The sequence below is a fragment of the Quercus suber genome, unplaced genomic scaffold, assembly GCF_002906115.3.
Source record: "Quercus suber isolate HL8 unplaced genomic scaffold, Cork oak 2.0 scaffold_549, whole genome shotgun sequence".
Classification (NCBI taxonomy): domain Eukaryota; kingdom Viridiplantae; phylum Streptophyta; class Magnoliopsida; order Fagales; family Fagaceae; genus Quercus; species Quercus suber.
This window is the reverse complement of record NW_027069997.1, coordinates 1-25719: the sequence shown is the minus strand read 5'-3', so window position 1 is coordinate 25719 and position 25719 is coordinate 1. Positions and strand designations below refer to the sequence as shown.

The 25719-nt window shown below is 34.2% G+C and overlaps 1 protein-coding gene across 1 annotated transcript; it reads right to left on the bottom strand.

Annotated features, from left to right (window-relative positions):
* Positions 1-16453: 16453 nt before the first annotated feature.
* On the bottom strand, positions 16454-18274 carry LOC111990902 (phenylcoumaran benzylic ether reductase Betv6). The gene is made up of 5 exons (XM_024022668.2): positions 18007-18274; positions 17790-17924; positions 17378-17615; positions 16986-17189; positions 16454-16783 (listed from the first exon to the last, which is right to left on the bottom strand). Exons 1-5 carry the CDS (start codon positions 18187-18189, stop codon positions 16617-16619), a joined length of 927 nt encoding a protein of 308 aa, XP_023878436.1. The 5' UTR covers positions 18190-18274; the 3' UTR covers positions 16454-16616.
* Between the last annotated feature and the right edge of the window lie 7445 nt (positions 18275-25719).

The window sequence follows — 25719 nt, the reverse complement described above, 5'->3', positions numbered from 1 at the left end:
TGGTTGGATTTGTTTGGGTTTGCTTTGAGTTGTGTTTTTGGTTGTAGAGGATGTGGTGGTTGTGTGGTGGTGGCTGTTGGTTGTTGGCAGCAGTGTGGTGGCTGTTGATTGTATTTGATGAGTTGTAAATATTATTTTAATGTGTAGTAAATATTATTTTAATGTATAGAATTGAATGATAAAACATCTGATAAATGGGATGTTATAAAATAATGTGGTAAAATAATAAAGTAGGCATTTGGTATGGCAAAATGGCATAAATTATGCCACAGTTGCTGTGGATGCTCGCAAATGAGAAAGTCTTGACAAATTTAAAGAGAGAGATGATTGAATTTATATTAATACCTTTGCTGTTTCCATCTCCAATTATTTCTACTTTGTCCCTAGGTGGAGAAGCTGTGAAACTGCGAGTGCCAACTGTAAGTGCAATTCCGAAGTTAGGCAAAAAGTACCCAGCAAAGCCATTGGACACAAGGTAGGTATATGGATCTCCTTTAGCCTCGATGGATCTTCGGATGCTCACCTTGACCCTGAGATGATGTTCAATTGGATTAACTGCCTTGGCACGATCCACATAAACTCCAAACTCGGATGGGAAGAACCTCTGAAACCTACCAATATTTCATTGTATATAATGTAAGTTTCTTGATTTCTCATTTAGTTCAACAATTACAAGCCAAACAGCTAATAGAAGAAGTTAAATTGCATACTTGGTCATCAACTTTTGCTTTTTTGCTTTAACATGTTTCAAAAAAGTCATTACCATCATTTGATAGAAGTAAATTGCTGAAATAATAAATGAATTAATGAAACTGAGGTCACTTTGAGGATGTTGGGCCTATGACACGACATGAATTCCGTTTTTTCACATCTACAATTTTCATTTATTTGATGGTGATAAGTATCTTTTTGAAACAATTTTGAAAGTAAGAGATTAAATTTAAAGGACGATTTGATAGGCCAACGGTTGTCGAAAACTAAACAAGCAATTTTACAAAAGAGGAAAAAAAAAGTTGAAAAAATATTAAAAAGTTTAGGAAAGATTTGTGCCTTGCCTTGATATTTCCAGCTTCTTTGATGGCAGCAACAATCTTCACTTGATCAGCAATCTGTTCTAGTGATCCAAGTGCACAGATCACTACATCAACTTGCTTGATTGCCTTCACCAAGCTTTCATGATGATATATGTCTCCCTGTGAAACAATCACATGACTTTCAAGATCAATATACTAATCCAAAGTATTAAAAACACACCCACGATGTGGTGAACTAGAGTTTGTACATACATGGAGAAGTGTCACTCCAGAGCTCTTGAAGCTCTAAATGAGTTTAGACTTTTCAGGATTAGAAGCTATGTTTTCTCTGACCAATGCAAAAGCGGGGTGCCCAGTGTAAGGTTGAAATTTATCAACTATCTTGTTGGCTTTATTCCGTGCCAATTTGTTTGTAATTTAAGCACTTAGTAATCCTATATTTAGGTGGGATCATTGTAAGGGTGGTGTGTGAGAAGATGTGAAGAAAAGCTCAAGTATGTGCTAGAAGGCAGAGTTTCGCGGCTAGGACTCGCGGCTAACTCGTGGCTTGCAAGCTGCCAAATGCTGGCACGTGAGATACACATAGGGAAGCTGAAGGGTCGCGCCAGCTGTTGCACTACAGGACAAAAGTTCCAGGCTGGCCAGGCCGTTATGTCACGACTTGAACTCGTGACTTGGACAAGCCGCGAAGTTAAGCCGCCAATCAGCCTTGTTTGGCAAAAACTGACTTTTTGTATGCCAAACATACACCACTATATATAAACCCTTATACCCACTAAATTGATAGAGCTTCTAGGGAGAATTTTTGTGAGAGAAACTCTAGAGAAAAATAAGATTGCCTCATCCCCAATCTTTACCTTAGAGACTCTTCAAATTCCTCTACTTTCTTCCTCTCCATTGTCACATCCTTGAGAGGCCATTGACCAAATCCTTATCTCTCCACACCCACGTCTGTGAGAAGGTTCATTTGGTGCTAAGGGAAGCAGTTTGGAAGGAACCAATATACATTGGTTGATGCTATGGTATAGTAGCGGAATCAGGAAAGCTAAAGAAGAAATAGGTTTGGCGTAACCTCGTTGGAGCAAGAAGTTTGGAGGGCTTAGGTACTTGGGTAGATTAGGTTTGGAGGGTCTTCTACTGTTGATGTATTCCAACTACATTTTTTAGTGGATTATTTACTACTTGGAGGGTGGCGGAGAGGTTTTACGTCGAGGATTTCGGTTTCCTTTTCGATAACACATCGTGTGTTATCCGTGTGTTTGTATCTTTCCTTCTTTTATCTTTGCCTTATATTTACTGCTGTGGATGTGTTTATATTTGGCTTAGATTGTTTATTAATTCTGTTGTAAGCTTGTTATCATGTTTCGCACATTAACTGTTTGATATAAAGCTTGAATTGGTAATTTTGTAATTGGGGGTCCAAACGTTCAAAGGTGTTTTACACGTTTTTGAACTTTCAATTGGTATCAGAGCGGGTAGTTTAAATACTTGAGTGTGATCTTTGACCCTTTTTGAGATGGATAGGTCTCAATCCTTAAATGTTTCACCATTTTTTGATAGTAACAATTATGTCTTCTGGAAAGTTAGAATGAGGGCATTCCTATGCTCTATTGATCGCACCGTGTGGGATGCAGTTGAAATAGGTTGGACCAGGCTGGAGGCTGAAAAATCTACCTGGGATAAGGCAGCTCTTGCAGCAGTCAATGCTAATAGTAAAGTGTTAAATGCTATTTTTTGTGTTGTGTCTCCTGATGAATTTCACAGGATCTCTCATATGATGGTAGCCAAGGAAGCTTGGGATATTTTAGAGACTACATATGAAGGTACTAAAAAGGTGAAAGACACAAAACTCCAAATGCTTACCACCATGTTTGAAGAGCTCAAGATGATTGAAGATGAATCGTTTGATTCATTCTATGGGAAGCTCAACGAAATTGTCATTGCTAAGCTCAATCTTGGTGAGAAGATTGAAGATACTAAGATGGTGAGAAAAATCTTGAGGTCCTTGCCTGAAAGCTTTAGAGCAAAAGTCACAGCCATAGAAGAGAGTAAAGACCTGGAAGATATCAAAATTCAGGAGCTGATTGGATCTCTCCAAACATATGAGCTTGGACTGCCTTCCTACAAGACGAGTAAATCGCTTGCTCTTAAAACCATCACCGAAAGAATGGATGATCTTTCCGAAGAAGATGGAATGGAGAAGGAAGTAGCATATCTTGCGAAAAACTTCCGCAAATTTCTGAAGATGAAGAACAGTGGGAAACCATTCAATAGAGGAAAATTTTCATCTTCAAGAGGTGATAGGAAAGAGCTTACGAGGAAAGAAGGGAAGAATTTTCAATCTTCTTCAGACATTGTGTGTTTTGAATACGATGGCCATGGGCATCTCAAGAAGGAGTGTCCAAATTTCTTGAGAGGGAAAGGCAAGGCGTATGCCACAACGCTAAGTGATATAGACTATTCGAGTTTTGATTCTGAAGAAAGTTGTGACGGAGAAGGAAATTACTCCGCATTCATGACCATTGCACATGGGGAGTCATCAGATGATTTGGGTTCACTTGTGAAGGAACTTGGAGAATATTCTGATTTGGAGTCCATTGGGATTGTTGAAGAATCAGAGGCTAAAGAAGAAGAAGATACATCTAGTCTTCAAAAGAATTACGCCTTGCTTCTTGAGAAATCAGGTGAGTATACCAAGGTAACAAAGGCAGATGTGAAGAAGATGAAGAGAGCTGAGGAAGACTAAAAAAGCCTGCTAGTAAGATACAAGGAGGCAAAGTGTGAGATTGAAGCCGTTAATGGTGAGCTATTAGAAGCTTACATAAAGGTGAGATTTCTTGAGCAAGAGGTAGTGCAAGCTCATGCCAAGATAGATAAGGTCTCCTCCAGGAAGTTAGATGATGCTATTTCATCTCAAAAAATTACCTCAGACAAGTCCGGGTTAGGATACAGCCGGAAGTAGCTCGTCAGCTAAGGTCACAAAAGAAGTGACGTTTGTGACAGCTAAGGAGACGACTGTGGATAGGTACAGTCCTGAGAAAATTAAGGTTAAGAAGAAGAAGAATGTGGCTGATCAACGGGTGATAAATAAGTCCCGTAATCAATCAGAATCTAGATATGGAGCTAGAGGGAGATCAGTTCCAAGATCACAACAGGGTCTTAGAATGGAATATGTTTGTAACTATTGCGGATTGCAAGGATATACTAGACCCAACTATTAAAAGCTAAGAGCAGACAACAATGCAAGTGCACCTTGGTCACGAGGAAGAAGAAATGACATGAGGTCTTGGGGTGATGAGCGACCAAGAAGTCAAAACTGTGATCTAGAAATGATGGATGTGATGAAGATGATTGGTGCTTTCACCAATTGCCTGGAAAGCTTTACACGAAGGTTTGATAGTCCTAATTCTCGTACCCAATCCATTAAGGATATCACCCCAAATGCACGTGACGTGTGGGTGACGAAGGGTACTCATGCATAAGCATTACAACATGTCCATGCATCAATACTTCCCATGTTTGTAATTATGCTTGGTTGTGTGCTTCTTGCTAGCTTTTAGGTTGTTATTTTATGTGTGTTTTTGTCTTTGGTTCAAATGTTTTTACATTTTTGTTATGCTTTTGATCATCTTTTTATTGCTTTTGTGTCAAAAATCCAAAAAGATTGATTGGCTTTGTTAAGTTTTGTCTCAAAGCATGTTTTGCCTTGTACCTTTGTACTAATGGCTTTGTACATTTAACGAGCTTAGCTTGTCTCTCATGCACTCATATCATTGTGGAAGAAATTCTGAAATTTTTGTGACTGTTGTAAATCGATCTTCAACCTTGTCATGAAAGATTAGTGAATGGTCTTGTTGATCTTGAGACATGCATAGACTCATATATATATATATATATCTTCCCACCTTTTTTATTTTTTTATTTTTTTATTTTTATGCTTTAAAAAGCTCTCTAAATGTAAATCTCCAAATGAAAAGAGATATATAGCTGCAAAAGCTTGTCGCACATACTAGTATTCGACTAGGAAAAAGGGAAAGCAACCAAATTGAAATGTTTGTTGCCCAAAAAGCTAAAGGCTAATTCATCAATTGAAATATAAAAAATTTCAGGCATCTATCTCTCAATGAGACTCTCTTTGCTCAAAAATACAAATGATATGTTGAATATCGAGTCAAATGAAAAGTTTCAAAGAATTGTTATCAAGTGCTTGTGGGAGGTCATATATGCATGTTTCTATAATTGAGATAGGTCACATTATCTAGCGCTAGTTGTGTATGCCTTGATTGAATTGATCATTGAAGCTTCACATTAGACTAAGGACTATCTCATTTTTGATATCCATATACAACACACAAGTCTATGTTCAATGAATGCCATTTTTATTTGTGTGATTGTACTTGATTAAATGTGTTTTCACAAGCTCAATCTTTGTTGATCAAACACAAAAATAGTTTTGAGTGTTTTAGTTTGTTTTTGGAAAGTATTTTGTTTTACAAAAATGTCAAAATTTTTCAAAAACAGTGTTGCCCTGTTTTGGCAACTCAGTCGTGGGTAGGTCCAGTCGCATGCTCCAGTCGCGAAGCTTACTCCGAGAGTTTTCGCGAGTCACTGGCGAGTCAAGCTGCAGTCGTGAAAAAGACTTAGAAGATTTTTCAAAAATTTGAGTTTTGTGGTTTTCTCAGCTCAGTGTGGTGACTTGTTCGTGGGTGGAAGGTCCAATCGCGAGGGGTACACAAAGATTTTCACGGCTCCCCTGGCGACTATCTCGCGGGTAGACCTTCCAGTCGTGAAAAACACTTAGAAGATTTTTCAAAAATTCTTGCTTTATAGTGGTTCGCGGCTTACCCTAGCGTCTTTCTGGTGACTTGATTCAGTCGCAAAAAATGCGTGTTTTGCGTTTTATGGACAGTTTTAAATTTTTTTTTTTCAGTTTTCCCTCGAATATTAGTGACTGGTCATTGTCTTCTTCGTTTCTCTCTCTCAAACACTTCGAGTCTTACTGAAAAGGATTTCATTTTTGCATCATGTCTTTATCAAACACCAAGAAAAAGGTATGAGTTTTACTTCCTTTGCTTCATTCTTACTGTTTTGTCCTTTAGTTTCTTGATTTGTAGGTTGCATCTGTGTTCTGCAATATATTGTGTTCTAACATGGGTTTGCCTAAGATATTGAGAATGACTTTGTGTAGTGTTCTGTGTTGTTGAAGATTTTATGGGCTTGAACTTTATTTGAGGGTTTGTGTACGTTGTGTTTGGTTGTTCCTATCCTGCCCTTACTTTGGTTCTCACTATATGAGTGCGTTGTTCATGTCTCTATCTTTTGAGAGACTGTGCTATTTAATGTGGTTCATGAATGTGTTGCTTCATTCATATCTTGTTCCTGACATTTTCGTTATTTGTGTCTTTGTGTTTCACATTTCCTTATTATCTTTAAGTTGTTACTGATTGTTTTGATTTTGTAAAATCTCTTATCACACTGAAACTAATCACTCTGATGTTTGCTTCTGGTGGTATTGTATTTTGGTTCTTTTCTGTATGTCAACTTTGTTGCAGATAACTCGTTGTTCATCCAGAGGGAAAGGCATTGTAACTGATGAACTGTCAACTCCGGTTGCTAAACGGACACGATTATCGTCTAAGTCATCCAAGGACCCTGTGATTGAGAGATTTAGGACTCCCATTGACTTAAAGACCTACATAGACATCTTCAAAGAATCCTCTCCCATTGTGGAAAGAGTTGTCAAGTTTGACACACTGGGGACAACATTTATCCCTAAGATTTTTGAAGAAAGAGATTGGGCTGATCTATTTGGAAATTTTGAAGATCCATCTGAAGAATTGGTCAAGGAATTATTTTCAAATGCCAGATACACAAGAGTCGAGTTGAAATGCTGGGTACGAGGAAAAGAATTTTCCATAAATGCAGATTACATTGCTAAAGCTCTTCAAATCACCAGACCAAAAGATGTGGATCGAACTCTGTACGATGAACGGGAACTTCAGGCACAAGACATCCTTCATGTTCTTGGGAATGAACATGAAGTAGGAAGCACAAGATCATCTATAAGCACTACATTGTTTTCACTTGAACTGATAACTTTAAAGCTGATCATGTTCTCCAATCTCTACCCACTTTCAAATACTACCTTTATCAATCTTGGAAGGGCTAAATTCTTGTGTGACCTCATTACTGGTGCACTGATTGACATCCATGCTCATATATTCCAAATCATTGGGAAAACATCGGCCCGTTCAGCAACATAAACAATTCTTCCTTTCTGTAGTCTAGTCATAAAGATTGTTCTTAGTGAAGGTGTTAGTCCTTCATTAGATGAGAGACTCCTGCCCCGTCCTCGACCAATATCCCCTTACTCTCTCCAAGCAAGCAAGAGCCACTTCTCTAAGAAACCTAAGAGTGAGCTATCCACACATGCATCTCTAACTGCTCAGGCTACAGCTACTCCTGTTCAACCAACTGGGACTCAGTCTGTTCCTCCTGGATTTCAAATGCCCAAGCAAAGTTACTTCATCAAGAATGTGTTTCATCGGATTTCTAATCTAGAACGGCTTCTCAACTCCTTTCATAATCAAACTCAGATGCGACTCATAACTATCGAGACTCAGCTAGATGCTATACAACAGAAGCTTGACGATAGCTTTTAGCTATTCCTGACAAAAAGGGGGAGATGCACATAGAAAGGGGGAGATAGACAGGGAAATAGAAAGCATGGCAAAAGGGGGAGATTTCTTTATAACTTGATGTTTTGTGCATACCTTTGATAATTTTTGGCTGTTTTTACTAATTTAAAACTCTGTGGTGTGAGTTGTTTATGTGGTGTATACTCATAACTTTTGAATCTGTTTTATAATTGGTTTATTTACATATTGATGATGTCTAGTCAGTTTATTCAGCATATGTTCTGTTTTGTGTTCTATTTTGTACCCATGTTGCTTATATAAGGTTTAAGGGTTTGTTTATGCACTCCTGTAGGCCTTTGTGGTTTGTGCCATGCTTTATGCAGTCTTTGTGCTTTGTTAAATCAGTACTTTTAACCTAATGCTATGCATTCCTTTTTAAGTATTGTCACTCTTGTACCTATGTAGGATTTTTCCTAGATACACATACTTTCTGTTTTATGCATTGGTTGAGTGTTGGTCATTCAAGTGATTTGCCTTGAGTTATTCAACTTGAATGTCTGGATGTTCATTCCAATTGTGAATGAGCATTGTGATCACTTGGTTATAGTGATTGCATATTTTGGTATTGCCATGGTTTATTGCTTTACTCCTTTGTGCTTGATCACATTATGCTAGCTCCATTTGCATTACAAGTTTTTCTACATACAATGAACTTATTGTGTTGTTATGTTTTAGGAGTTCCTGTTCTTATGGTTCTAAAGCTTCATAAATTCTAGAGTTAGGTGTGAGTGAGTTTTCCAACTGTTCCTAACTCACGCGTTAAGTCTAGAGTTTGTTTTAGGGTTTTGTCACGGAATAGCCAAAGGGGGAGATTGTAAGGTTGAAATTTATCAACTATCTTGTTGGCTTTATTCTGTGCCAATTTGCTTGTAATTTAAGCATTTAGTAACCCTGTATTTAGGTGGGATCATTGTAAGCGTAGTGTGTGAAAAGATGTGAAGAAAAGCTCAAGTATGTGCAAGAAGGCAGAGTTTCGCGGCTAGGACTCGTGGCTAACTCACGACTTGCAAGCCGCCAAATGCTGGCACGTGAGATGCATACAGGGAAGCTGAAGGGTCGCGCCAGCTGTCGCACTACAGGACAAAAGTTCCAGACTGGCCAGGCCATTACGTCGCGACTTGAACTCGCGACTTGGACAAGTTACGAAGTCAAGCTGCCAATCAGCCATGTTTGATAAAAATTGACTCTTCGTATTCCAAACATACACTACTATATATAGACCCTTATACCCACTAAATTGATAGAGCTTCTAGAAAGAATATTTGTAAGAGAAACCCTAGAGAAAAACAAGGTTGCCTCATTCCCAATCTTTACCTTAGAGACTCTTCAAATTTCTCTACTCTCTTCCTCTCCATTGTCACATCCTTGAGAGGCCATTGACCAAATTCTTATCTCACCACACCCACGTCTGTGAGAAGGTTCATTTGGTGCTAAGGGAAGCAGTTTAGAAGGAACCAATATACATTGGTTGATGCAATGGTATAGTAGTGGAATCCGGGAAGTTAAAGAAGAAATAGGTTTGGTGTAACCTCGTTGGAGCAAGAAGCTTGGAGGGTTTAGGTACTTGGGTAGATTAGGCTTGGAGGATCTTTTGCTGTTGATGTATCCCAACTACATTTTTTAGTGGATTATTTATCGCTTGAAAGGCGGCGGAGAGGTTTTACGTCGAGGACTTCAGTTTCCTCTTTGATAACACATCGTGTGTTGTCCATGTGTTTGCATCTTTCCTTCTTTTATCTTTACTTTATATTTACTGCTGTGGATGTGTTTATATTTGTCTTAGATTGTTTATCAATTCTATTGTAAGCTTGTTATCATGTTCCGCACAATAACTGTTTGTTATAAAGCTTGAATTGATAATTTTGTAATTGGGGGTCCAAACGTTCAAAGGTGTTTTACAGGTTTTTGAACTTTCACCCAGCTTTCGCACTTTCCTCTACAATGTATTTTCCAATGTATCCAGACCCTCCAATTACCAAAATCTTGCTTTTTTTGTGCCATTCAGAGAGAATTTCAAACTGAATAGATTAATAGGGTTTGAGAGAAGCAGAGAGTTGGACTATCATAGGGGCAGTGTTAGGAATGCTATAAGCATATGGATAATCATTGGTATATTGAGATTTAGTTAGTTAGTTAGTTACAATTCTAAACATGTTAATCACATTTAGCACACGTTGAAATTATTAATGCACATGGGGACTAATAAAACCAATAGGATAAGGCATGTTAATCACATTTAGCATATGTTGGAATTATTAATGCACATGGAGAATAATAGAACCAATAGGATGAGGCCATGTGGGCCAATGAGATTAGTGCTAGTCTCCTATAAATACATGATTGTAATCCAATATGAGATATCAATGAAGAATAAACCAATTTGTTAGTGCATTAGTGCATCTCTCTCTCTCTCTCTCTCTCTCTCTCTCTCGTAATCTCTCTATTTCTCTATGGAGGGTGACTACCTCGAATTAAGTCAATTTTCCTACAATCCCCATCCATTCCCCTATAATTCCCATCAATCCCCATTAGGAACCACTGGGTTCCTAACAAATGGTATCAGAGCCATTGATCTTGAGATGAGCAATTGTGATGAAAGAAAACTTTTGAAAAAAATACAAGAATTGTTGAACAAAGCCTTAGAAGAATCCAAGGATATTTCAAAGAAGATGAAGGCCTTGGCTGAATCTAATATGGCCGTGAAGGAAGAACTTTCAAGAGTGCAAGAGGATCTTGAAAACATGTTCGAAGAAGAGTTACAATCTCTTGATTCAATGAAAGTCGAAGAACAAATCAAGTTCCAAGAATCTACTACTGTTGTTACAAGCCGAGATATTGATTTTTGTGTCAAAGTGGATGATGATGTACATGTACATACTGCCCTTGAAGTTCAATCGAAAGAACCAACAAAGAAGGTGATGATGATCTTCCAAGAACCCATTCTTGATGCACCAATGGAGGCTTCCATTCAAGAGTCTATGATTCAAGAAGTGGCAATCCAAGTGTCGGTGATCCAAGAATCCAAGATACAAGCGCCAACAATTTTAATGGTTCTAGAATCGAATGAGGTCTTGAGGATGCAAGAACATTTCAAGGTTGAAAGAACCAATGAGACCTTGAAGATTGAAGAACCATTGAAGGCTCAAGAATTTGAGCAAATTTTGAAGATCTACGAAGAAGAACATATGCACGGGATTGCTTGTCAAAGAGAAATGCATGAATATGGTGATCAAAATGTCACTACGGTATTGGTCCATTGGAAGATCTCCTTTGATGAAGATGCTATTTCACAACAACACCTTGTGGGCAAGGTGTTTTCAAGGGGAGGGAAATGTTAGGAATGTTATAAGCATATGGATAATCATTGGTGTATTGAGATTTAGTTAGTTAGTTACAATTCTAAACATGTTAATCACATTTAGCATATGTTGGAATTATTAATGCACATGGGGAATAATAGAACCAATAGGATAAGACATGTTAATCACATTTAGCACATGTTGGAATTATTAATGCACATGGGGAATAATAGAACCAATAGGATGAGGCCATGTGGGCCAATGAGATTAGTGCTAGTTTCCTATAAATACATGATTGTAATCCAATATGAGATATCAATGAAGAATAAACCAATTTTTTAGTGCGTTAGTGCATCTCTCTCTCTCTCTCTCTCTCTCTCTCTCCAATTCTCTATGGAGGGTGACTACCTCGAATTAAGTCAATTTCCCTACAATCCCCATCCATTCCCCTATGATTCCCATCAATCCCCACTAGGAACCACCGGGTTCCTAACAGGCAGTTCTCAGTTTCAAACAAAGGAAGTCAGAGCTCCTTAAATACAAGTAAATATACAGAAACGTCTTTGTTTGATTCCTTCAACTATTTTTTAGGACAACGTATCATTCCTTAATTCTATTAGTTATAGGTTTTGTTGTGATATTACGTCATGCAATATGCAAGATGGCTCATAGTCATAGATGTCTCCCTGTAAAAAATTAGGATGACTTTCAAGATCAATATAATAAGCCAAAGTATTAAACACACGCAAGTTGTGAAGAACTAGACTTTGTACATACATGGAGAAGTGTCACTCCAGAGCTCTTGAAGCCCTCAATGAGTTTATACTTTTCAGGATTAGAAGCTGTGTTTTCTCTGACCAATGCAAAAGTGGGGTGCCCAGCTTTCGCACTTTCCTCTACTATGTATTTTCCAATGTATCCAGTCCCTCCAATGATCAAAATCTTGCTTTTTTGAGCCATCCAGAGATGATTTCAAATGATTAATGGGTTAAAGAAAAGCAGAGAGTTGGACTATCTTGGTGTAGTTCTCAGTGTCAAACAAAGGAAAACAGAGTTCCTTAAATGCATAATCAGCAACTTTCTTGGTCTCATGGATGCGTACCACATCCCCAATATAATAAAGGTGAAATGAATAGCTCTTTGTTTGACTTTTTCATGAAATTTTTTAGACAGCCTCTCATTCCTTTGTTTTTGTTTTTGAAGTTATATTTCCTTTGTTAATTCTATATTATTGATATAGGTTTTGTATATGACATTTCGTCATGCAGTATGCAAGGGGATCACAGTGACTTCTACTATAGAAAAACGGATGTACGGGTTCATCTAACAGTTCCGTTCCTATCAAAAACAAAGTTCAAACGTACTTGTTGACATTCGTGCTAACCTCCAAACGTAGGTGCTGAGCTCCAACTGTTCTAATTTTTTTTTTAGAATCTCAAAGACTTGGTAGAGTTTCATTCCATTAAATGAATATATAATAAAATAATTAATGTTTGAATCGTACTATAAGTAAATCTTAGAGTACGTTTGGTACACTGAATGAGGATTACGACAGGAATTGTAATCTTTATTATTAGTAATAAAGTGTATTATAATGTAATAATTAAACTTATTCATTAGTTTGGTTGTAACTTATAACATTAGAATGAAACTTAACATTTATTTTAGGAAATATTTTACTTATACAATTATTCTCCTTAAAAATTGTTATTCTTAAATTTAAGAGGGATATGTGCTATTTTTTATGATTTTATTTTTATTTTTATAATTGTTAGAATTATATGGAAAGTTTATTTATTTGGAAATATATTAAGTATAAAAATTATTGCACTTACTAAGGAATAACTAATATCACATTTTAAAGAGGAATAGTTATTCCTTATTTTGAAGAATAACTATTCATAAGGAATGACTATTGCTTGTAATAAAAACATAACCAAACCAAAGAATAACTAAATTATAGGAATAACTATTACATTAAAACACCTATTATAGTCTACCAAATGTGTATGGCATTGTACAAGAGGAGGGGGAGAGTGCCATTTCTTTTTTTAAAGGTTTTGATTTTGTTTGGAACTTATTGATGTGAATGCTCTATTTTTAACCAAAAAACCAAGTTTAATTTGAAAAATCTCACTAAGTATAGAATTATATGAATGCGTTGTTTTTGAAGCCTGATGTATATTATATACTACTCGGAGTAAAATTCGATCTTCTTTTTTTTTATTTATTTTTTTTTTAAAATAATATACAGAACAACTCTTCAAGGTAAAAGTACTATAGTATCAACCTTCATGTTGGGCACAATTCCACATATCAAGATTTAATAGCAATTTTCTATAAAGCCTTTTCATTCAAGATAAGGAGAATCAAAACTATTTGTTCTTTTACTCGAGAGAGATAATCAATTTGTGTGGAAGAGAAGGTCAAATAGTGCTATTCGATGGAGAAAAAGAAGCTGACAAGACAAATGATCTGGTGATGTGTTAAGTAAGCCATTGACTCAGTAAAAAAAATACCAAAATCTAGTAATAAAGATTACAAACAAACTAGACACCAATAGCATTAAAAACCCAACAATCACAATCAGTTATAAAAACCAAGATTGACAAGTAGACTAGCTATAAAAGCCCAAGAATGACGAGCAACTAGACAAGACGAGACATGCATATGAAATAGATAAGACCAACACCTCATTCGGACCTTGTATCAAAAGATACCAAATGAAACCCACAATAGCATATCAAAGTTTACAAATTTTCACTAAAAAATTAACATGATTACATATTTTGAAAATTCAATTGTTGGATTGCATGATTTTTATATTTTTAACATGCATGTCAAATATCAACATTTGGGTGGCCTTGTTAGTAAGAAATCGGGCCAACAAGTCTCAGGACTTAGATTTGAGCCTCAACAACTAGTTGTGTGTTAGTGCTTCTTATATCCCTTCTCCATCCCAAACGGTCAACCTAACTTAACTAACCGGAAGTATGGGGTATTGCTTGGAAGTGATTAGGATGTTACTAGTACTATGGTTATGCCCAGGTAGAGAAGCCACACTAGTCGCCCTCCCCCTTCCTAACCATTTTTTTTTCTATCAAATATATATATATATATATACATGCATGTCAAATTTTGTTCGAATAGGATATTATTTACAATTAAATCCATAAACTTTTTTTTTTATGCATAATTTAGTACTACAAAAATTTGAAATTTAAATATTTAATTGATAACATAGTTATTGATCCTTCATTTTCATAATTATTGCCTATAAATTAGTTTGTAGACAAACTTTGTTCTTTGTAAATCAATAAAATAAACTTAAAAAGCTTGATTCTTACTATTTCAAGAATTATTTGTATACAATTGTTTTTTAAAAAAAAATTAAGAGAAGTTCATGTCTAATAGTAAAGCGTAATTTTACAGAACTATAAAAGAGATCCAGTGATCAAAGTAAAAGAAGACCAGCAGAATTTTTTCTTTTGTTTTGATGGACCCTGCAATGAGAATAAACCAAGCACTTTAATGAATGCATTTACAATAATTTTACAAGCAAGACCTCGAGGGCAATTCTTTTAGATTTGCAACAAAATTATTTTAAAACTTTGTTCAGATCATGGTAAAGGCCAATTGGACCGTTCTTCTAATCGGCATTGCTTTATACGCAGACGTAAACCATTCACAATTTCACATTCACTGTAAAGAAAAAAAAAAAAAAAGGACATCATCTTAAATGCTAAGGAAGTTTTTGTCAATCCAATGACTCTATCTAGACAAACATGACCCATTTTCTAAACAAAACACGCACAAAAAGAAAATGAAGTTTTGTAAATATTTAATTGACTTGCAGACCTAAACCATTCACAATTTCACCTTCTCAAAAAAAAAAAAAAAAAAAAAAAAAAAAAAAAAAAAAAAAAAAAAATAATTATGTATAAATACTGTCAATTAGTTTTGTGAAATCAATCATGAAATATATATTCTTATAAAGTAAATAATTAATTTTGTTCTCACATTAAAAAAATATTAATATAATTTCTTTTGTTCTATTTTAAAGGAAAAAATATATACTTTATTCGTTTAAACGAAAATAACAACAATAATAATAATTTACTCTTTTTTTTTTTTAGAATAATAATAATAATTTACCGGAACAAACTATGCATCTTTTATAATATTCAGTTTTCAAGGATAAAAACGTAATTCAACAACGTGTTACACTTTGTTTTGATGACACACGATCTTACTTGGGGCACCCTTTTTGAGAATTGGCACTAAACTATCAAGTTTAGCATTGAAAATAGTGGCCTATTAATTATTTATTTTGAAAATAACTTAGAGAAATTGTTTTGTTATGAACAAATTTCCTTATTTAATAGATCTCATCGACTCTTCTCTATTTTCAAACTCCTTTAAAAAAAAAAAAAAAAAAAAATCCTTTTATCAAAGTTAGCAAACCGCTAGCCTATCAGAAGACCTATTTTTGCAATACTTAGTTCTAAATATATACTTATAATTGATGCACAGCTCATAATCAAAAGTCACCTCGATGCAAAAATAATTAGCTATCATTGGGTTCGGAGGATTTTTTTCATTGCCTTCCAGCAAAAGCAAAAGAAAATCTGATTTGAAGCGCTGAAAAATTAACATGTTGTATCACTAGATAGGCAGCTATAAGATAGCAAGAACTAGGGGCGGAGCTAGGATTTTTTGTTTGGGGGGGCCAAATTTTTTTACTAATATATTAGTCTTGAGTCAAGATAAACAATCACACACATGTGTAAACGCGCATACACAAATATAAACATTAATATTTTGATACTAGAGTAGGTCATAATTTATGAATATATTGTGAATAAAATTAATAACTTTCACATATGTATATTCGCAAGATAATTTTTTAGGAGAATTTATCATCTTTTAAACTCCAATACTATACAAAGATATTAAACATGTACAAAAAACGAATTAGAAAAAACAAAAACTATCTTGTCTCTATAACTTCTAGACTAATTAACAAATTCTATTAGTTTTTAAGAGCATCATTGGACTAATTCAAACATTTGGGGGCTAACTTGTACAAAAGCAGTCTAGTTTGATATTAAACATGTATAAAAAACAAATTAAAAAAAAAAACAAAAACTACCTTATCTCTATAACTACTAGACTAATTGATAAATTCTATTGATTTTTAAGAGCATCATTGGACTAACTCAAACATTTGGGGGGTCAACTTCTATTTTTGTAGCTAAATATTTAGATTTTTAATACTTACATATAATAAAAAATAATTTTTTTAAATTTTGGGGGGCCATGGCCCCCCCAAGCCTTGCTGTAGCTCCGCCCCTGGCAAGAACCTCATAATAAGGATTGATTTTTAAATTTTCATTACTGGAAGCACAATTTGACTAAGATATTAACATGAAACGAGGTTACAAATTAAGGTCACAATCCAAGGTTTTTACACGACACAAAGAAGGGCATAGCTAACAAATAACAGATGCCTCATAAACAACGGAAATTTTATTTTTATTGTACACTGGAATATAATCATCACATTACATGTTCCAAGTTATTTTTTAGACAAACTGATCCAAGTATTCATCCACAGTGGTGTATTTCACCTCTGGATAAAGCTCTGAAGCCTCCACTCCAAAAGAAGCATTAATCTCAAAGCTTGTAGCACCTCCCTTCACAAAGACAGAGTGACTAAGGGATAGAAAGAAGTTTAAAGGAATGGGAGACTCTGCAGAAAAGCAAGAAAAGTATCAGATAGCTGGTTTGACTAACCAAGAAGCTACAATTAGCTGGTTTGACTAATAGTACAAAGAAATAAAGAAGATATTACAACTCCCCTAATATTCCAAATGAGGTAACAAGGTGTACCCTAATAAATTAGATCTATGAGTAAACACTATAAATCAACTGGTGAAATTGTTCTTACTAACCTTGGATTTTCTTCAGAAGTTGATCCTCTAGAAGATAAGTCTTCTCGAGGGTCTTGCCAATCTTCTTTTCCCACAGGGAGACAATTTCGTTGAAGGATAATATATTGGCAGGGGGTTTAAGATAAAGCACCTTGTTTAAGGTTCTTGGATCGTCTACTGCTTTTATGGTATAGTTCGCAATATCTTCTTCCTTGACAAAAATTGCTGATAACATGGAAAATAACAATTACTTTGTCATCTTTAGCCATAGTAGTGGATCTATCATCTAGTTGATTAACCTCTAAAAGTAGACGCAAACACGCGCACGCACATACATAAATAAATGAAGAAATTCTCGATAAAAAAATTAAGGAGAAAGATGATTGAATTTTATGCTAATATATATAATATACCTTTGGGGTTTCCATCTCCAATTATGACTACTTTTTCTCTAGGAGGAGCTGTGGCACCTGCATGTCCAAAGTTAGGTAAAAAGTACCCAGCAAAGCCATTAGACACAAGGTAGGTATATGGAACTCCTTCAGCCTCAATAGATCTCCGCACGCTGGCCTTGACCCCAAGAAAATGTGCAGCTGGCTCGACCGCATGGGCTCGATCCACATCAATTCCAAACTCGGACGGGATGAACCTCTAAAACCCACCCACATTTCATTGTATATAAGTTTTTCACCAGTTATTTAATTCATGAGTTACAAGCATATATACATATGTGTGTGTAATCAAGTAACTCTACTATATAACACCAGTGTTTAAAAGAACTGCGGGGAGATTGTCAAGAAGTATTTAGTAGGATATGTGCCTTGCCTTGATATTTCCGGCTTCTTTGATTGCATCAATAATCTTCACCTGATCAGCTATCTGTTTTGATCCAACTGCTGAGATCACTATATCAACTTGCTTGATTGCCTTCACCAAGCTCTCATGATGATAGATGTCTCCCTGAGAAAAAATTAGCATGACTTTCTACTAACCAGAGAATTCAACACACGCAAGATGTGGAGAACTATAGTTTTTTACATACATGGAGAAGTGTAACTCCAGAGCTCTTGAAGCTCTCAATGAGTTTGGACTTTTCAGGATTAGAAGCTGTGTTTTCTCTGACCAATGCAAAAGTGGCGTGCCCAGCTTTCGCACTTTCCTCCACTATGTATTTTCCAATGTATCCAGTCCCTCCAATTATCAAAATCTTGCTTTTTTGAGCCATTCAGAGATAATTTCAAATGAAATAGATTAATGGGGCAGAGTTGGACTATCTTGGGGGTAGTTCTCAGTTTCAAACAAAGGAAAGTAGAGTTCCTTATATACATAAACCAGAACTTCCTTGGCCTCAAGGTCCAAGGATGCTTACCAACTCCCCCAATATATTGAAGGTTAGGTGAATGGCTCTTTGTTTGACTTTTCAAGTATTGTTTTTTAGACATCCTCTCATTCGTTTGGTTTCCTTTGTTAATTTTAGGTGTAAATGCACTTTTGGTATCTACATTTTGATCATATTTTCCTTTTGGTCCATACCTTTTCATTTTACCCTCTTTAGTCCCAAAATCAAAAAGTGTTATCGATTCAGTCTCTACCGTCATTTCACTAATGGAAATATCTTACGTGGTAGATGGAATGTGTGATTGAATTTTTTGGGTTTTTGTTCTTATGTGTGTTTAATATAAAACTAGATTTGAATTCATGTGTATTTTGGGTTCTAATACTGTTTTTAAATTTTTTTTTGGTTAAAATTGATATATATATGTAGGGACTCAATTTGGATTGGACCCAGAGTATGAATGGGTTTTCAGCCCAACAAGCCCAAATAATAAATTTTTAGAGAGTGGATCGAAGGTTTAGGCGTTGGCCGGCGTTTCGTGAGCATGAACTTTCTTCTTTTATTAGAAAATACTTAGAACCTATTTGCAACTGGGGGATGCTCCTCGGCCATGGGCCGAGGAGCCCTTTCTCTTCTTCTTCTTTTTCTCCCCCCCTTCCTAACTTTACTCGCTCTTCTTTATATAGTCTTCATTGTCCTATCTCGTTCTTCCATCTGTTGATCATCCATTCGCTTTTCTTCTGATCGCCCGTCATATCAGAGGCCTTATCAACACTCAAGTGGTTCACACTGATCAACGTTGCCCTGTTAAGGGGTTGCATCCCTATTAATACGGCCAGAGGGGTTAGGTGAATGCATTAAGTGTGGAGGTGACAGCTTGCTCTGGGCTTGTCCCTTCCCAAAATTATCCTTAGTGTGCCGAGGACGAAGAGGTCCTCGGCGTGGGTCCAAAAAAGAGTCTCTCCTTAATTTAGCCTTGGATAGTCATCCTTCCTCGGCGCGGGCCTTGGGCCTACTACACAATGGGCTGAGGCTATCAGGCCCACGGGCCCCACAATATATATATATATATATATATTTTTAACTTAAATGTTGATGTGATGCAAATGTGTCTTTTTTAATTATTATTTTATGCTTGTGTGGCATTTATTAAATGCCAAATAATTTTTTTAATATTATTTTATTGGCCATGTCAATATTTATTGTGCTAGCGGTGCACTCCTTCTGCCATGTAAGATATTTCCGTTAATGCGATGATGACAGGAACTAAAACAATAACGCTTTTTTTTTTTTTTTTGGGACTAAAGGCGGTAAAATGGAAAAGTAGAAACCAAAATAGAAATATGGTCAAATTGTAAAGACCAAAAGTACATTTACGCGTTAATTCTATTTTCCTTTATCTTTTGTCCACAAATCAATTGCCATTCATATGGTTGTAGCATTTTTAAAATTTTTTTTCTCTTTCTCTATAATTCAACATTTTGTTTTAAAAATTGTTTCCACAAAATTTGCATTTCTCTTAAAAGCAATAGGGGTTAATATTTTTTTCTTGGGGCAAAAATTTCATTTTGGTCTTTACATTTTGGTTTCATTGTCAATTCGTTTTCTACATTTTGGTAGCAATCAACTCAGTTCCTATCATTTTCAACTTACAGTTAATTTGATCCCTACCTTTAACTCAACGATGAAAAATGTCTTTGTGGCTAATGAATTGCATAATTGGCACTCTTGAAGCTTACATGGAAAATAAAATAATAATAAGATATTTTAATTTCTATTTAAAATTTCCACATTAGCTTTGAATTTGAAAAAACATTAATTTTTTATTTCTCAATTTTAAAATAGAAAAAAAAAATTGTAGGAGCATTCCCAGTATTTTCTTGTCAATCAAACACAAAAGCATAAAAATCAAACTTGGCATAGACACAAAAAACAACCCAACTTAAAAATCTAAGGTGAAAATACACTTTTGGTCCCTATATTTTGAGCCAATTCCTGTTTTAGTTCATACTTTTTTGAAGCACCTATTTTAGTCTTTGAAAATCAAAAACCATTATCATTTTGGCCCTTATGCAAACTTGGCACACAGAGTGCACGTGTTACTTTAAATTCTGATATGGCTAATAAAATAATAATAATTTTTTTATTTAATATTAAAAAAATGACATGTTAATATACACATCAACATCTAAATTTAAACTAAAAACAATAATTAAAAAGTAAAAAAAAAAAATTGCATTTCATGAACACAAAAACACAGAAGATGAACTCAGGAACATAGAAAATTCAAACACAAAAATCAAATGCAGACTAGAAAATTCGCAATAACCAAATTTTGAAGTGGTAGCCTTTACCCGCCCATCAATCCCATCATTTGATACAGGGACACATCTCCTAGACCCATACCAACCATGTGATCCCATGGACCTACTAAGTACAACAACCATTCCCATTAAAATTGATTTTATGGGTTTGTCTTTTACAATTTAGTGATGACCGATGACCTGGATTGCTAGCAGTCGATGACCTTCCTTGTTGTTCACCACAACCAACCACCATCGTCAAGATGGTTTCCTCTCTTCCTCTGTCTCTACTTTTCTTGGACTCACCCACTCAGTCTCTCTTTTTTTGATTTGTGATGGTGTGAGGTTTGGTTGTTTAATGGTTCAAAATACGTCTGAGTTGCGATTGATTTCTTTTTTTTTTTGATAAAAAGTTGTGGTTGAAATTTGATTGTAGGGTTTGGTGGTGATGGATTTGGTAGTGGTGGATTTAGTTTTGGTGGTGGTGTTGGATGGTTGTGGTGGTGGTAATCTATGATGCATGTATACGGATATGAATACGGGTATCGGTACGGTACGGGTACGGGGATACAACATTTAAAAAAAAAATTAAGATATGATATGTTGGGGATACAGCAGTTAATTAATTAATTAATATTTATTTTTAGGTATATTTAAATATTTTTGTACATAATTTAAGTTTATAACAATATATCACAAACCCATTCTCAGCAAATATATATATATATATATATATATATATATATATATATATATATATATATATATATATATATATATATATATATATATATATATATATATATATATATATATATATATATATATATATATATATATATATATATATATATATATATATATATATATATATATATATATATATATATATATATATATATATATATATATATATATATATATATATATATATATATATATATATATATATATATATATATATATATATATATATATATATATATATATATATATATATATATATATATATATATATATATATATATATATATATATATATATATATATATATATATATATATATATATATATATATATATATATATATATATATATATATATATATATATATATATATATATATATATATATATATATATATATATATATATATATATATATATATATATATATATATATATATATATATATATATATATATATATATATATATATATATATATNTTTCAGCCACTTTATGGGACATTTAATGTCATAGCATCATGATCCTCTCTTTTCTTGTTCTCAATGTACAAAAGTCCGACAAAGACAACCTCTTAGTCTTGATATCCGGTCTATTATATATTTATTATATATATATATATATATATATATATATAAATATATATATATACACACACACAAACACAAACACACACACAGAGTCAAACCCACAACTGAGCCATAACAAAACAAACATGAGCCAAAAAAGAAAAAAAAAAATAGAGAGAGCAGAGAGGTTAACACAAGCGAAAAAAGAGGAAAAAAAAAATCCTCTCGGTGATTCTAATTTAGAACAGAGGCAAGTGAGAGGCGAGGGATAGAGAGTGAGAGTTTGAGAGACTTACTGGTGGCAAGAAGGAGGAGGAGGAGCTCTTGTGATCGAAAGTGAGAGCTCAAATGTATCTCGGATGTATCCGAGTGTATCTGAGCCGTATAGGAATAAAAAAATTGATTTTTTTTGCCCGATGCTCTCTGGATTTAAAATTGTAGACATGTAAGAAATATTCACAAGTATGAAAATAGTGAAGCTAAAGTATCAAATTAGCATAAATTATGAATACTTAGACCTATTTTTTAATAATTTATGTCCAAAATAAACGGCTTTTCAAAATAAATTATGATATTTCCTAGAGTGTGTGTTGCTTAACAATAATATGATATTCATAAAAGAGACCACGTATAAATAAGTAAGCAATCAAATTTTAAAGTATATCTCAAATTGAAATAGAGTGTCAACCACAACTGATAATAGATTATAAAATTAAATTTCAAGATTATAAATTTCTTATATATTTTTATTCTTTATCAAATGAGTTATTCAATAAGTCATTTGTAATTTTGTTTTATATTTGGAATGTTGATATTGTATAGAAATAAAATTTGTGTATTTATTTTACTTATCTTTGTGTTATTTTATTTTAGATTGTAATGTTAGGATTTGTATAATTTTAAAATTGTTGAATAAGTATTAATAAGTTTAACTGAGTTCATTCTTGATATATGTGGTGAATTCAAAATAATGCATTTTACATTAAGTAATTTGTTGCATAACTTTTCAAATGACAGATACATGTTGTTTCTATATAAAAATAAAAAATAAAAAAATTCATGTGAAAAATACGGGTCAACCTGACCCGACCCGACCAGCAACCCGATTGACCTGAACCCGATTTTGACCCGCTTAAAATGACCCGTTTTTGACCTGTGACCCGATTGACCCGATCCGACCCGCCCGTTTTGCCATGTCTAAGTTCAAGTGATCAAAATAAAAGAAGACAGCATAATTTTTCCTTTTGTTTTGAAGGACCCCGCAACGAGAATAAACCAACAACCTGCACAGCAAGCTTGAACCAAGCACTTTACTATACGAACCTTCAATGTCATATGATGTGGCTAACTTGCTTTAAGGCTTTTAGTGCTTTTACTTTTTAGCACTTTTTTTTTATAGTTTCTTTCGATGTTGCTCAAAGCATATACGGATATAACTTCCCACTTGGATTTAAAAACTGAAAACGCTTGGGATCATCGGTCACTTTTAGGGACATTACCAGTCAAGGGACGAAATTTTGTGTAAAGGCCAAATAAAGTTCGTGTAAAGACTAAATATAGGTTTTTTTTTTTTTTTTTTTNTTGTATAATTTTAAAATTGTTGAATAAGTATTAATAAGTTTAACTGAGTTCATTCTTGATATATGTGGTGAATTCAAAATAATGCATTTTACATTAAGTAATTTGTTGCATAACTTTTCAAATGACAGATACATGTTGTTTCTATATAAAAATAAAAAATAAAAAAATTCATGTGAAAAATACGGGTCAACCTGACCCGACCCGACCAGCAACCCGATTGACCTGAACCCGATTTTGACCCGCTTAAAATGACCCGTTTTTGACCTGTGACCCGATTGACCCGATCCGACCCGCCCGTTTTGCCATGTCTAAGTTCAAGTGATCAAAATAAAAGAAGACAGCATAATTTTTCCTTTTGTTTTGAAGGACCCCGCAACGAGAATAAACCAACAACCTGCACAGCAAGCTTGAACCAAGCACTTTACTATACGAACCTTCAATGTCATATGATGTGGCTAACTTGCTTTAAGGCTTTTAGTGCTTTTACTTTTTAGCACTTTTTTTTTATAGTTTCTTTCGATGTTGCTCAAAGCATATACGGATATAACTTCCCACTTGGATTTAAAAACTGAAAACGCTTGGGATCATCGGTCACTTTTAGGGACATTACCAGTCAAGGGACGAAATTTTGTGTAAAGGCCAAATAAAGTTCGTGTAAAGACTAAATATAGGTTTTTTTTTTTTTTTTTTTTAAACACTAAATATAGGTTTTTACTTTTAGGGACACTGCTAGTCATATATAAGGTTGTTTAATGTTTATCATTAAAAAAAAAAAATGTTGTTGCCACTCATATCTCTTTTAATTTCCATTTAGTCACATCTTTCTTTCATTCTCTTCTTCCCCTCCATATTTTCTCAATTCTTTTGCTCATAGATTCCGATTGCTCTGCAAATCAATGAAGGAGGCTCTTGTTCTATGGCCCAATTCATTTATGACATTTTCTTGAGCTTTAGAGGTGAAGATACTGGCTATAATTTTACCGGTCATTTATATAAGGCTTTATGTGACAAAGGTTTTAACACCTTTATTGATGATGACAATCTTCAAAGAGGAGAAGAAATTTCAGTAGAGCTTCTCAAAGCGATAGAATTGTCAATGATTTTGATTGTCGTATTTTCTGAAAATTTTGCATCTTCAACTTGGTGTTTGAATGAGCTTGTCAAAATTCTTGAGTGCAAAAACTCTGGCCAAATAGTTTTGCCTGTTTTTTTACAAAATAAATCCATTGGAAGTACGTAAACAAGAGGGAAAGTTTGGGATTGCACTAACTAAACATGAAGAAAAACATAACAAAGAGAAGGTTCAGAGTTGGAGGGCAGCTTTAACCAAAGCAACTGATTTGGCTGGATTCTCTTTCAAGGATGGGTATGTATCTATTACTACTTTTTTGCCTTTTTGTAATAGAAAACATTAATAGTTTTGTTATCACCATTTAATTCCAAATAATCAAAGTATTTTTATTTAAAAAGTTAATATCTTCTAAGCTACAACGGTCAATAGTGGAAATATAATAATTGAAGATCAAATAATGGGAGAAAATGGGCTTTTGCCCTTTTTTTTTTTTAATAAAAAAAATACAGCATTTTGCCCAATTTTCCAAACTAATTAGGGAAATGCCCCTGTTTTGAAACTCGATTTTCTAAAAATTGAATTTTAATTTAAAACTCGATTTTTGGACAATCGAGTTATAACAAACTGAAAATTAAAAAAAAAAAATTATGGAGCCTTATAGTGGCGTTTTAAGGACCTTATAGTGACATTTTGGAACTCAAACTCCATGAACTCGAGTTCCATGCAATTTTTTTATTTTTTTTTTATTTTTTATTTTAAGTTTGATCACCCCATAACTATAGTGGGGTTTTAAGGAGCATAGAGTGACGTTGAAACTCGATTTTGAGAAAATTGAGTTTCAAAATAGGGGTGAACGGTTTTAGACCCCTTAAACATACAGATTGCGTAGCCTAGATTAATTAGCCAAGTTGTTACTTAGTCAAATTAAGCAATTCTAGGTTAAAACAATCCAACAATCATATCAAGAATAATAATGCAGCGGAAAATAAATAACACAAGATATGATCACCCAGGAAACCACACGGTAAAAACCTGGGGAGGATTTGACCCACCGATCCTCAAGGCTAACTTGAATTCACTATGAAAGAATTGAAGTTCGTACAAAAGGACTACAAGCTCCCCGCTCGACTTCCTAATGCTACCCACCAG

Excerpts from the sequence above, each read along its gene's own strand:
- LOC111990902 (XM_024022668.2), bottom strand. The coding sequence starts at position 18,189 with ATGGCTCAAAAAAGCAAGATTTTGATAATTGGAGGGACTGGATACATT. Across the intron at positions 17,190-17,377 it reads TGGAGATGGAAACCCCAAAG|CAATTTTTGTCAAGGAAGAA; the intron begins GTATATTATATA and ends CCATGTTATCAG. Across the intron at positions 16,784-16,985 it reads ACTTCTGAAGAAAATCCAAG|AGTCTCCCATTCCTTTAAAC; the intron begins GTTAGTAAGAAC and ends GCTTTTCTGCAG.